This window comes from Nuphar pumila, chromosome 3, assembly GCF_984573655.1.
Source record: "Nuphar pumila chromosome 3, dmNupPumi1.hap1.1, whole genome shotgun sequence".
NCBI classification, from domain to species: domain Eukaryota; kingdom Viridiplantae; phylum Streptophyta; class Magnoliopsida; order Nymphaeales; family Nymphaeaceae; genus Nuphar; species Nuphar pumila.
The window spans coordinates 118,888,117-118,900,929 of NC_143251.1; the positions used below are offsets into that span (position 1 = coordinate 118,888,117).

Below are 12,813 nucleotides of genomic sequence, written 5' to 3' on the forward strand. Positions count from 1 at the left end.
ACAACCCCGACTCCTTGAACTCCATACATAGCATCATCCAAAATAAGTTTCTTGCTAAACAATAAAAAAAGGTACAGATAACAAATTCTAATTACAAGTTTCAATTGCACGCTCCCTCTCAGTACTTGATTTTTACATACTATGGTCCAAGAGCATTCTTTCATACTACAGCCACAAAAATCACTTAACTTGCAATTTATATCCTTACTCTCAGGACTAAACTGTTACAAAAAAATTCTAATTACAAGTTCCAATTGCACGTTCCCTGGCTGCACTTGATTTTTACACACCTAGTCCACGACCCTTAACTCTTGCATACTACAAACACAAAAAACCATTTCAATTACAACTTATATCCCTGCAGGATTATCAGCAAAAGATGCTGGAGTAAGAAATCAGCATCATGTAACCGGTTCATCATTTTATGAATTGCTTCGTAGCACCCAAGACTTCAAAGAGGAAGTTTTGATTTGGAATCTCTATATTTGCAAGTGATTGTACATGAAGAACCTGCACATTTTTCCCACAAAAAAAAATTAAGCAACATTAAGAAGAGTAAGCATATTATAAAACATTTAACTCGTGCATATAACTTACTTCCACAACAATTTAACAATCAATAGAGTACGCAAATAGCTCTACTACCTAACTTGCTTTTAGGTGCTGGTGATAACCCATTATGGAACTTCTAATACACGTTTCTCATAAATGCCTTCTCTTATTGTGGCCAATCTCACCACATATACTACACATGTATGGCATAGTGTTCTTTGTAGTTGATTCTTCTTTTCTCTCAATTTTAGGTCGTCCGGGTTGACGTACCAATTTTGGTGATGGCACCAACATTTGTTGTGCAATATTCTTTCCACGCCATGCTTGTTTATAACTTATCTTAACTCCTTTCTCACGACTAATATTGTTTATGATTTCTTGCGGAGTCATCTCTGGTTGTTCATGAAGCTGATCACGTATAACATTAGAAATCCATGTTGAAGGCACTTTACCTACTTGCATATTTCCCATTGAACCCCCACAAGAATGATCACTTACAAAAGTTTTTACTTGAAGGAACTTTGACCCGCGAATCCTTGAGCAATGAATCTTCCATTGGCAGGGATGTATACTTTGTCTCGAACATATAACAGTCACTCGAGCAGGACTACTTCTCTCGAACTTTGTCTTGTAATTATGTCGAATCACATAATTCATCAAAAATGCTCGACATTCTTTTACATCATAAAAAATTTTGCCAATATAAATCTTTTGATCATTTACATGCATAATTTGTTGTAAGCTTAGGGATGGTGACTTGTGTGTAGATATTTCTTCATCAATTTCTCCAACCATTTTGGGTACTTGTTCCTCGAAAGCTTTAAAGTCTTCTTCATTACAAGAACTGTTCCTGTTAAAATACATACAAAGATTAACTATGTACTAGCTAGTAGAGTTTAATGAGTTATATAACATAAAGCTTAATATCATGCACTTGAATGCTAATTTGCAGATGTCTTGACCATTATCTGTCATGACTATATTATGCAATGCATTGATATGTTGTTTATCTACATTTTAAATATTATCTTCATCATTTAGCTGATCTTTCATCTGCATTGCTTGAATAGCTTGTATCACTACATATGTCTTCAGATGAATTAATAATATCATGCCTCACATTAAATTCTTCAGATATTTGCAAAGATTTATCATTCCTGAATTTAGTAAATCAAAAACAACATGCAACAATGAATTTAATGTAATGTACAATTTACAAATTTTGAGAAAAAATTACCTTAAATTTGCCCCATCTACTTTTAATTGACAAGATTGCATGTTATCCTCAGATGTGTCCAACGCATTGTGTGCATTTGCTTGGTCTTGGATTGTCGGCTCTATTGGTTCCACTAAGCATGTACCTCTTATTCCTTGAACGTCATCAGGAGAATCCATTTCATTAGATACTTGGTTGCTTTGGTTTTTATCCATGGACATAACCATTTTTCTTTTTTTAACAAATTCATCTCCAACAACTGAGATTTGTACATAAACTTCATCACCACTTAACATGGCATTTACATCATCATCATCCAATACACGTATTAATCTTTTTCCTACATCCAATATTTCAGAGGAACTATACCGAAATCTTAATTTTTTTGCATCATGGCCAGTTTTCCGTGTCATTATTTCCACAAAATCACTGAAACTATTACTTCTCAAGAACATTATCGATCGCCAATCCTCTTCATCAATACAACGATAATGTACTTTCACTTTTTCTGATGTCATTTTGTTGACGATGAACCATCCTGCAAAATATTAAAAAATATTCCATATTACAAAGCAAATTCTTACAAAAATTAAAAATTCAGATAAAAAATCAATTGTAATTAATAGAAAAAGAAAACATAAACCACCTAATATTTTAATCTGGAAAAAATGTTGACTTCAATGATGGCAAGGTAACACAATATTTTGAAGACAATCATGACCAATGAAGCATCCTACAACATTTAACTGATTTGAATATACAAAAATTTTCTACATTTAATTCATTTCAACAGACAACATTTTTTTTATATCTAAATGCCTTTAAATTTTTTAGCAAGAGAAAACCATCAAAGGCTAAAAACATGTTTTTCTTGTATGTTGAGATTTTAGCTGAAGAAACTTGGATGCATCTATTTATCAAGAAAGATGGGACAAGTTTGGATGTTTCATTATGCTCTTAAATACCTTATCCCAGCTCATCCTTCCTTTCTAGACAAGTGGGTGATTTGAAGCTCCTCCTAGGTAGGAAGCACTTGAGTCTTGGAGAAATAAACACTTATGAATAAGAGTCATAGGATGATTTCTCAAGGTGTGGGATAATTAACCTACGATTTGGCATTCACCATCATCTTCATTATTCATCTTGAGGGGAGCAATACCACCATCATAGTTGGTCCCAAACAGACTAATTTTAGTTGTAGTATTTCTAACAATTAAAGCACAAATAAACAAAACACCAAAAGAATTGGTGAGGGAATATAGATAGAGAGAGAGAACAAGAAAATATGAATATGCAAGCATTCTTTTTGGCAAAGGAGCTCAAAAATCGCTGACAGCAACCAAAAGCTCAAAATCCTAGCCAAAACACCACCGATGAAGAAAGAACACAAAATCGAAGAGCGGCGACTACAAACGGAAGCACCATCATCATCACCATATGCTATTACCAACATAAATTTTAATATTACCACCCACAAAATCAAGCAGCACTACCAATTGGGCACCCCAGAAAAGTGCCCAAATCCAATCAAAATCGATCTCCCAACGATAAAATTCTGTTTATCATCACCACCAAATGCCCTAACGCCTCGGACAAAAACAACGGGGTTACATACCAGGGTTGCTCGCTTGGTGCTGTTAAGGCTTTAGATCGTTCCCCAACACCACCTTTTCTGTTCTTACGTTCCCCAAAACACATAGAGAGAAAGAGAGTAGGGCAGAGACCAGAGGGTTTTTACTTTATGGAAAGGCGCGATGCAGTTTGGAGAAAATTTCACATTTTTTTAATAGAAAAAAAAATCACCGACCACACATGGATGGAGGGCCGCACATCCAACAGATCTGCTTCCTGAACCGGTGTATGAAGCTCGGACGAGATACCGAACCGAGACTGAACGGTTTATTCCAAACCCCATATATACATATGATATCTTTACCAATAACTTCAAAACTGCGTTCTACCTGTAATGGGTAAGGTGTTAGTTTTTATTAAAAAAATTGTTGGTTTCTAATCTTTTTTTCAGTATGTATATAATTATTTCAGTAATAATAATCAAGTTTTGACTTAATTTTAAGTCCGTTAAAGAGGTTGGGGAATCAAATCCTTTCTCTGCAAAAATCTTTTTAATAAAACTTGTTTAAGCTCAGCTTGACTCAAGCTTGTAACTAAGCCAAGTTTGAACAATACCCAAGCTCGAGCCAAGCTTGGACAAAATAATTTTGAACCAAGCTAAGTTCGAAAAGCTCTGGCTCCACCACCCCTACATGGGAATACACCTTCGAGGTCCTTCCTGCCTACACAGAGAAGCAGACCCTGTTTGGCCCTTTAGCAAGGGAAGCCACTCGTGGGTTTCTAACCTATGACATCCTGTCAAATTAGTGGCATTCACAAGTCAGCTCTCATCAGATCTTAGCCTTTGTGGGTAAGAAGTCAGAAAAACTTTTTTATATTTTTTAAAGTTTCTTTATATTTTTTATATATCAAGGACACTAAAAGTACAAAAATTCTGTATGAAATTGGACAAGACAAGCAAGCCCACAAGGGCTCCGGTTTCCTGTTAGGAACGCTGGTAAAGGTAATCAAGTTGACGAGACATTAAGAGTTGGAAATACATGGGGCGTCCCTTACCAGCTGGGTGTACTTTCCGTGGAATAATGGTCAAACTTTTCAAACTTACATAATCAGAATTAATTTTTCTAAGAAATGTCTTACTGACAAACACGGTAATTGAGAAAGCAGATAAGGTGCAAACACATAGTACACTTTAGTGTGACACTAAACTTAATATACAGACTTTAAGATATCCGTACTCTCTCTCTCTCTCTCTCTCTCTCTCTATATATATATATGAAAACTAGAATATGTATATTGCACAAATCTATATATTGCACTGAACCCATTGGAGTTGTCCCATCTTCAGTGTAATTCCTCTTTCCCTTCTTTTCCTTTTCTCTTCCACCAGACATAGTGGTGCACAGCCCGGGGCCACCATGCCCAGCCCAAACTAGACATCGCCGGCATCCTGGGTACCGCCGGTGCTCTCGATCCGGCTGGCCCACCGGCACATCGCTGCCATCCTGGGAAGCACCGACCACTGCTCCCACTTCGTGGCCGCCTCCTGCGTCTAGTCTCTCCTCGACCGGTTACACCACATGCACAACTGGGCCATCATCCACCGCATCGCCCAGCATGACTCCTTCAGCTCGGTTTTCACCCCCACGCCGGTGGCCGGATGTAGAGGCGCTTTCTGATGTTTTTTTTTTTTAATTTGACTCTATAGATGTGATTTACTAGAAATTGACACTTGGGTCATATTTTTTTATCAAAAAAAAAAGATTTGTAACATCAAAAATTTTAGAAAATTTTAGGTCAATGATCTATCAAACCTTATAAAAATCTACTCTTCTGTCGTGATCAAATGCTCAAAGAGTTGATCCCTATAAAATCAATCACATATATCTCATCTTTATGGTCAAAATTTATGCATAAAAATTTTGAAAAAAGTCATTTAGCATGTTTTATTTACTATATTTTATTTAGCATGTTTTGATATCACTTTATAATATATATATATATATATATATATATATATATATTCCTTACAAATCAAGCTAGGCACATGAGCTAGAGGATCTAGTTCCAATACTTTATATAATTCAAACTCAAGAACTGATAAACTTCAATCCGTGTTAGGGTTTCTTTGAAAAATATTATTTCAAAATACAGTTTTTTCTGTTCTAAATGCTTCCCTCCCACGAATGAGTTTTTTTGGTGGCATTATGAAAAGACGGATTTTCATTTGTTTTTATGGTTTTGTATGGTTTTCAGAAAATATGCGTGTATCTTAAACTGGGTTTAAATGGCTTTAGACAATTGTGTGATTTATACTACATTTTTATGGATCTTCGTATCAGATATCTAGTTGTAAGGATCTTGCTGCCACGCATTGCAACAGTTACTCAAGATCTCACCCAATTCCCTAAACACTCAACGCTAGCCTCTTCTACAAAAGAGTCAGCAAGCCAATTATGGATTGATTTGTCAGTTCTATATCTAACGAGTCTATTATCTCGATAAATTTGTGACAGTTAAATGCATTGCATATAGGGGTGTCAATGGATCGGGTCAAACCCAAATTCGACACGTACCAAACTCTATAGGATCAGGGTTTGATTATAAAGAAGAAGGCTTGATTAGAATCAGAGTCGGACCCAAAGGTCTGATTAGTATATGGAGCTGGGTATGATTTGTAAAATTTCATACCAAACTGGGTCCGCTTAGAATGCCAATTGAGTTTCTTGATTTTTTAATATAAAAATGAAAAAAAAAACATTAATTTATGGGATATGGACCAGTTTGGTTCATGTAATCCTTATAGTACACAGACATGGTTTTTCTTATGATATACCCAATTGGACCTGGGTCTGAACCCTGTACCAGCACATCAAAGTTAAATCTAAGTTTGAACCTACATGAGTCTGAACCAGATCCAACCTGTTGACACCCCCACGGGTTGTCAGCGCAGAGACATGGGTTGGAGTCCCAAAACAGCAAAAGACTAGGACCAAACTCAGTATGACCTCTAGGGATGGCAGTGGACCAGGGGGAAACGTGTCCCCGACTCACCTCATTTAGACCAGGGATGGAGGTTAAAATCAAAACCCTTGCGGGGATAGACTTACTCTTGCCCCACCCTGCCTCATCCCGTCCTCGATCTTTGTTAAGAATTATTATTATACCTTTATAAATATTATAAAATCTTATATATATATATAATATATATATATATATATATATATATATATATATATATATATATATATATATATATATATAACCCTAACATAAAACCCTTTCTCGAATCTCACTTCTCACCTTCCTCAAACGAACTGTGTAAACTCACATTTCTCTCATCTCCTTCCTCTAATGGCGGAAGGCGGCAGCAGCAAAAGAACTGAAAAAACGGGACCCTGCTCTGCCCCACCCACACCTACCCCCCCCCCCCATCTACTGCCATCCCTAACACCCTCCCCAAAACCCTAGAATATGGGACCACATTTGGTATGACCCTTATTTTATCCACACTATCTACAAATTCCGATTCAATCCAAACTGTGACCTAGTCATCCTTAGGAGCATGGATCCATTTGGAACAAGGGCATGTATGCTAGGGGTGGCAATCATGTCGGGTTGGCGGGTCAGCATACCTCAACTCGAACCTGACCCGTTTATTAAACGGGTCGGCTGTGGCAAACACGAACCCGACCCGTTTAATAAACGGGTAACCCGACACGACCCGCCAACCCATTTAATAAATGGGTTGGGTCGGGTAAACGGGTTCTCAGGTTCGCGTGTCAGGTTGGCGGGTCGGGTTGGCAGGTTGGCGGGTTGACCCACCGTCTAACCCGTTTATTAAACGGGTCAGCCGGGTTGGCGGGTTGGCATACCCCCAACCCGAACCTGACCTGTTTAATAAACGGGTTACACGGGTCGACCCGTTTATTAAACGGGTTGGCTTAAGCCCAACCCAAACCCGCCTAAGAGGCGGGTTGGCGGGTCGTGTCAGGTTTTGCCACCCCTAATGTATGCTGAGATATTTGATGAAGAAACTCAGATGCATCTATTTATCAAGAAGGGTAGGAGAAGTTGAAATACTGCATTATGCGCTTCAATAGGATATCCAAGCTCATCCCTCTTTTCTAGATAATTAGATAACCTGAGGCTCCTCCTAACTAGGAATCCCTTCATCTCAGGGCAAAGAAACTTTCATAGATAAGAGCCATTGGGGTGGTTACATAAGGCATAATATAATTCACCTATTGTTTGTCATTCACCACCACCATCATTATTCACCTTCGGAGAGCAATACCACGAATGTAGTTGGTCCCAAACTAAACTAATTTTGGTTGTATCATTCCAACATGAAATTTGTTGGCATGCGACTAACAATTAAAACATAAATCAATGAAAACAAAACACTTAAAAAGGATTGATGGGAGAATCAAGCTCTAACATAACATCTCTCTCTCTCTCTCTCTCTCTCTCTATATATATATATAGAGAGAGAGAGAGAGAGAGACCCAAAATCTCAAAATCCTAGCCAAAGCACCACCTCATGACCTTTAATATCATCTCACACACAATACAAGCGAAATTGCAAATTTTGGGGATCCCACAAAAGTGCCAAATCCAATAAAAAATAAATCTCCCAACGACAAATTTCTGTTTACCATAAGCAACAAATCTCTCAAGGCCTCGGGCCAAAATGAGGATCCAGAAATATCATCAGAGATATAGAGTTGACGTGCTATAAGCACAAAATCAGTAAGATAACTTGTCGAAGCATCAAAGATGACAGGGCTTTAGATCGTTCAGAATAGGGATGGCAGTGCGGGGCCCCGCCCCGCCTCGCCCCGTTTGGACTGGGGATGGAGGGCATGAAACGGGGATATTTGCGGGGATGAAGGTTAAATTCATCCCCGTGCGGGGATGGACCGACACTTTCCCCCGCCCTGCCCTGTCCCATATTATTAAAAGACCCTGAATTAAAAAAAAACTCTAACCCTATGTTTTATCCGTCCGAGCCGTCGCATCTTTCCCTTCCCCATCTGCATTCTAGCCGTCGCCTCTTTTCCTAAATTTCTCGCTGGAGTCGGGCCGTCACTGACCACCGTTGACCGACGCCATCTCTCCCTCCTTCCTTCCTTCTTCCCTCACTCCATCTCTGTCGCCGCCCTGTGCCGCTGTCGTGAGCCTCGTCTAGGGTTTTGGTGGTGGAGATTAGGCTTCATTATTGCCTACTCTTTATCTCCCATCTCTGATTCTCTTCTTCTCCTCTCTCACTCTCTCAATTTTTAGAGAGAGAGAGAGAACCACTAGTGTAGCAACACAATAATGATAATGAGCACCAACCAGATTCAAGATCACAAGGCAGCCGGACCCATAAAGGGGTCATCAATGGGCACTTCCCCGTCGGCCCACCGACTTTCGGCCATCAACGGCGAAGAGGACCGGCAGAACCACCAGATACTGCTACCGCCGACGCCACCACCTACTCCCGCAAGAAGCTAATCCTTATCCCCCTCGTCTTCCTCATCTACTTCGAGGTCTCTGGCGGCCCCTTCGACGAGGAGCCCGTCGTTCAGGCCACGGGTCCCCTGTTCGCCATCGTGGGCTTCCTCGTGTTCCCCTTCATATGGAGCATCGCGGAGGCGCTCATCACGTCGGAGCTCTCCACAGCCTACCTGGGCAACGGCGGCTAGGTGATCTGGGCCAACCAGGCTTCGACCCCTTCTGGGGCTTCATGATGGGTTGGTGTAAGTGGATGAGCGGCGCCATCAACAACGCTGCCTACCCCGCCCTCTGCATCAACTACCTCAAGCTCGTCTTCCCTGTCTTCTCCGGCTTTCCCTACCGCTACCTCGCCATCTCCCTCTTCAACCTCTCCCTTGCCTTCCTCAACTACACCGGCCTCACCATCGTCGGCTGGACGGCCATCGCCCTCGCCGCCATCTCCCTCGCCCCCTTCGTCCTCCTTCTCTTCATCTCCATTCCCAAGATCAGGCCCTCCCGTCTTCCTCATCTACTTCGAGGTCTTGGGGTGGGGGGGGGGGGGGAGGGGGGGTGGGGACGGGGATTAGTATTTTGAGATGGGTCAGGGGTGGAGGTCCAAAGTCCCCCCCACCCCCATACACACACACACAGGGATGGACCGGGGATGGAGGCTGAATTTTTGAGATGGAGCGGGGGTGGAGACCCTGTCCCCCGCCCCCGCCCCGGTCCACTGCCATCTCTAGTTGGGAAGACCACCTATAAGTTCTTCTAAGAATGGCTGCTCTTGAACCTTGCAGTTGCGGTCAGAAAGAGAGAGGTACAATCCTTTCTTATTTGGTGAAAAAGTGTGAAACTGCACGAAAAAAGAGAGAAGCGGTGAAGTCCTTTTTGGCAAAAGGTGTGAAACTGCTCTAAAAAAAATATTGAAAATTTTGTAAGCCCAAAAACCATGTAAAATCTTATAAGCCTTCGCACTTTGAAAAGACAAATAACTGTAATGTTGCATATAAAAAAGATATGAACAAAACACATAAGAGCTATTTGTCCCAATCTTAATGAGATCTCCAAAAATAAGGTAGCTTCCATTGAGGTGACCACACCAAAAGAATTTATTAAAAAATTAAGAGACACTTTTTCACTTAATTATCGGAGGCACTCCAACAACTACTCAAATCTCGATCAACTTCGGAGGCCGCAATAGCATTATACTTTCCTCCCACTATGTATTAATGGATCCTTGACTCTAGTTTTTTTTTTAAATTATTGATATTTTTTAAATGCTTGCATTCAAGGAAAAAAATTAGTGTATTTTTTCTCACTTCCAATTAGGAGTTAAAGTTCGCTGCAACCACTTGTACGGACAAACAGCTGATTTACATGTTTTTAGTGGAAACCGGCTTTTGAATAATGGAAATCCAACGTGTATAGGTTTTTGGCCATTGCAAAAGTAGATGATTGTAAATGCATCAATTTTTTTCTGACTCAGGAAAACATGTTTTTATATTCAATCTCATTTGATGGAGCATGCGTCGCAGTTGAGATGGGGGTCGGGATTGAATATAATCTGCCCTCAAAGGCCTGGTGGGTAATTATTTTTCACTCTTTTAAATGTTTTCAAGTCCTTTGTGGTAAGGCTGGTAAACAAGCTAAATAAACTGCACAAAAAGTGTTCAAACTTGGCTCGTTCTTGGGATGTGCCAAACCGAGCTCAAGCTTATGGCAAGCCTAAGTTAAATGATCTAAGTTTGAACTGGTTCATTTACAAAAAGAACACCTTTTTCAAAGTCAAAATTAATAGAATTTAGACTCTACACCTACTAACTCAAGCCCAAACAGGCTCATCACATAATAAGCACTTGTTCTAAAGCTGTAACAAGATTTGAACTCTTCACTTAACTGCAAGCCAAACACTTCAAGGATCTAGATTTTTCCGTGTATATATATATATATAGCTAATGAGCTCATATGAGCCAAGTTAAGCCGAACACTCATTGTTCAGCTTGGCAAGCTTATTTCATGAGTTCAAATGAGTTCTTTATAAGCCAAACACGTCATGAGCAGCTTCTCTAGTTTCTCAGCTCTACTTTCTGGTTGGCTCGACCTGGTTGGTAGGAGCTGTCAGCACTGGTCTCCTTGTGATGAGATGTTGCGGGTTCAAACCCCAGTGGTATGTTAAATAATAACTGGTGGGGGTCTGCCTTACCCCAGTTTGCCTTTCAAACAAAAAAAAATATGGTTTCTAAATCATTTGCGTCACACGGATATGCATGTGTGCATAAGAACTTATTTGGCTGGTTAACAATTTTAAGATATCATGAACGTGAACACGCACACAGCTTGAGGGCGACCATGGCCACACCAAAGTAAAGAAATGATGCCGTTTAGAGAAAACCTCAAAAAGTGCACATATTCTCTTATAAATACTTGGCATAATTGATAATCTTTTTTTTTTTTAAACAGAGAAACCGTTCCAGGCGCAAAGACCTAGCCACACTGGGTCAGCCAGACATATTTATCAGCGTAAAACTTGGAGGGCTTATCCCTCGACCCCAGGGAGTCCCCAAGCTTCTGCTTAACGCAGGGGGGTGAGGCCCATGGGATTTGAACCTAGACTGCCAGTCAAATGGTCTAGGCCCCATCCCACTAGGCCAAACCCCTTGAGGCAGTTGATAATAACTATCCCCACCTCAAGTTCTATCAAATGCAGCAGCCACGAGATTTGCATCCACAGGAATGATTTTACCAAGACAAAAAGGTAGAAGACAATATGCCATTTGGTAATTCAGGGGAGCCAGTAGAGTAATCTATCCTGGATTTTAGGGTTAATTTTGCCCTTAATGGATGCCAAGTTAAACAGATAGCGGGGACTTTGTTCAATTCAAACACACCGAAACTAGATCCGTCCCAATGTAACAAGATCAAACTGTTGATTCATATTCAGAAGAATTACAAAATCCTTACTTGAAGGAAAATGACAACAGCCTTGAATTCAAGTCATAGCAATGCCCCTAAAATAAATAACACCCAACTCCACGAATAAAAATAATTGTTCTTTATGTCCAGGCAATGGCATCACTGCGTGAAATGGGTTTATGATTAGTATGGTGAGAACATTAAGTGATCCTTGGCATATATTCACACAGTTCTTTTGTACAGGCAGGTAATCTCTCCCTGGCAAATTACGCTGGCACATGCTGTTTTGTTTCGTATGGCCCTTTGAAATCTGAAAAACTTAACAAGCTCAAAACTGTGGAGATCCGGGAATCAACCGTGACAATGGCTTCAATCATACCTAAACCATCAAGAAATTAGGACAAATGAAATGAAAAAAATAAATCGAAGCAATAAAAATGTGAAACAGAGAGATTCGACTTTTCTGTCCTACAATGATAGTCCACATACAACACTCGAGCATGAAAGAAATAATGAAAATGAAGCTTACAAATTTGCAAGGCCTTTAGCTTATGGAAGAGCAGCTTCCTATCAAACCTGGATAACCTGATAAATAGTAGACAACAATAACAAATTTAAGGGAACACATCTATAGTCTGATCAAGCAAATTAATTTTCTTCACAGCAATAGGAGTCTGTCAAAAGTAAAGAGATCTTACACAGTTTCAGTGTGCCATTAGGTGGATCAAGAGAACATCCTGAGGAAGTTGTTTGCATATGCCATTGGCTTGACATCAGGGTGTGGCTGCACGTCACAGTTCAACCAAAGAATAAAGTTCAATCACAAATCTGAAAAGTAAATAGACCAGAAAACAAATAATTAATTGTGAGAAGTCTTCGACAAAGTGCATTCAATGTGGACCAAAACTAAGTCCACAACTGGATCCTCGGTGAAAAAAAACTATTTTAATACATGAAGATTTTATCCTACTTGGTAACCCTGGAAAAATACTTTGACAAAAACGCTGATGTCAACAAGCACTTTCCCCCAAGGTAGCACAATAATAGACTGCTTATAGTGGTGACGAGTATATGACTTT

At 40.0% G+C, this 12,813-nt stretch overlaps 2 protein-coding genes across 5 annotated transcripts in view; both read right to left on the reverse strand.

Annotated features, from left to right (window-relative positions):
• Window positions 1–83: 83 nt before the first annotated feature.
• On the reverse strand, window positions 84–3,517 carry LOC149843455 (uncharacterized). Of its 3 annotated transcripts, none has more exons than XM_090001841.1 (4): window positions 3,384–3,517; window positions 1,790–2,306; window positions 646–1,402; window positions 84–510 (listed from the first exon to the last, which is right to left on the reverse strand). In XM_090001841.1, the coding sequence occupies exons 2-3, from the start codon at window positions 2,284–2,286 to the stop codon at window positions 703–705; spliced, it is 1,197 nt and encodes a 398-aa protein (XP_089857967.1). In that variant the 5' UTR covers window positions 2,287–2,306; window positions 3,384–3,517; the 3' UTR covers window positions 84–510; window positions 646–702. The 3 variants fall into 3 exon arrangements, with proteins under 3 accessions (XP_089857967.1, XP_089857965.1, XP_089857966.1); XM_090001839.1 differs by having other exon boundaries at window positions 598–1,402; XM_090001840.1 differs by lacking the exon at window positions 3,384–3,517 and having other exon boundaries at window positions 598–1,402; window positions 1,790–2,645.
• An 8,172-nt stretch (window positions 3,518–11,689) lies between these two features.
• The window catches only part of LOC149843456 (serine/threonine-protein phosphatase 5-like), a 33,140-nt gene continuing 32,016 nt past the window's right edge, over window positions 11,690–12,813 (reverse strand). Inside the window, exons 13-15 of one of the 2 annotated variants that reach the window (XM_089999819.1) lie at window positions 12,433–12,518; window positions 12,264–12,319; window positions 11,690–12,113 (exon numbers count right to left, since the gene is read on the reverse strand). In XM_089999819.1, the coding sequence (XP_089855945.1) occupies window positions 12,459–12,518 (60 nt within the window). In that variant the 3' untranslated portion in view covers window positions 11,690–12,113; window positions 12,264–12,319; window positions 12,433–12,458. Of the gene's footprint in view, window positions 12,114–12,263; window positions 12,320–12,432; window positions 12,563–12,813 lie in introns of those variants that run through there. The other variant, XM_089999820.1, reaches the window with a different exon arrangement.

Bases quoted from the DNA above. Each gene is read 5' to 3' on its own strand.
- LOC149843455 (XM_090001841.1), bottom strand. From the start codon at position 2,286: ATGACATCAGAAAAAGTGAAAGTACATTATCGTTGTATTGATGAAGAG. The intron at 1,403-1,789 runs GTAATTTTTTCT...GTATTTTAACAG, and splicing joins GTAGATGGGGCAAATTTAAG to GAACAGTTCTTGTAATGAAG.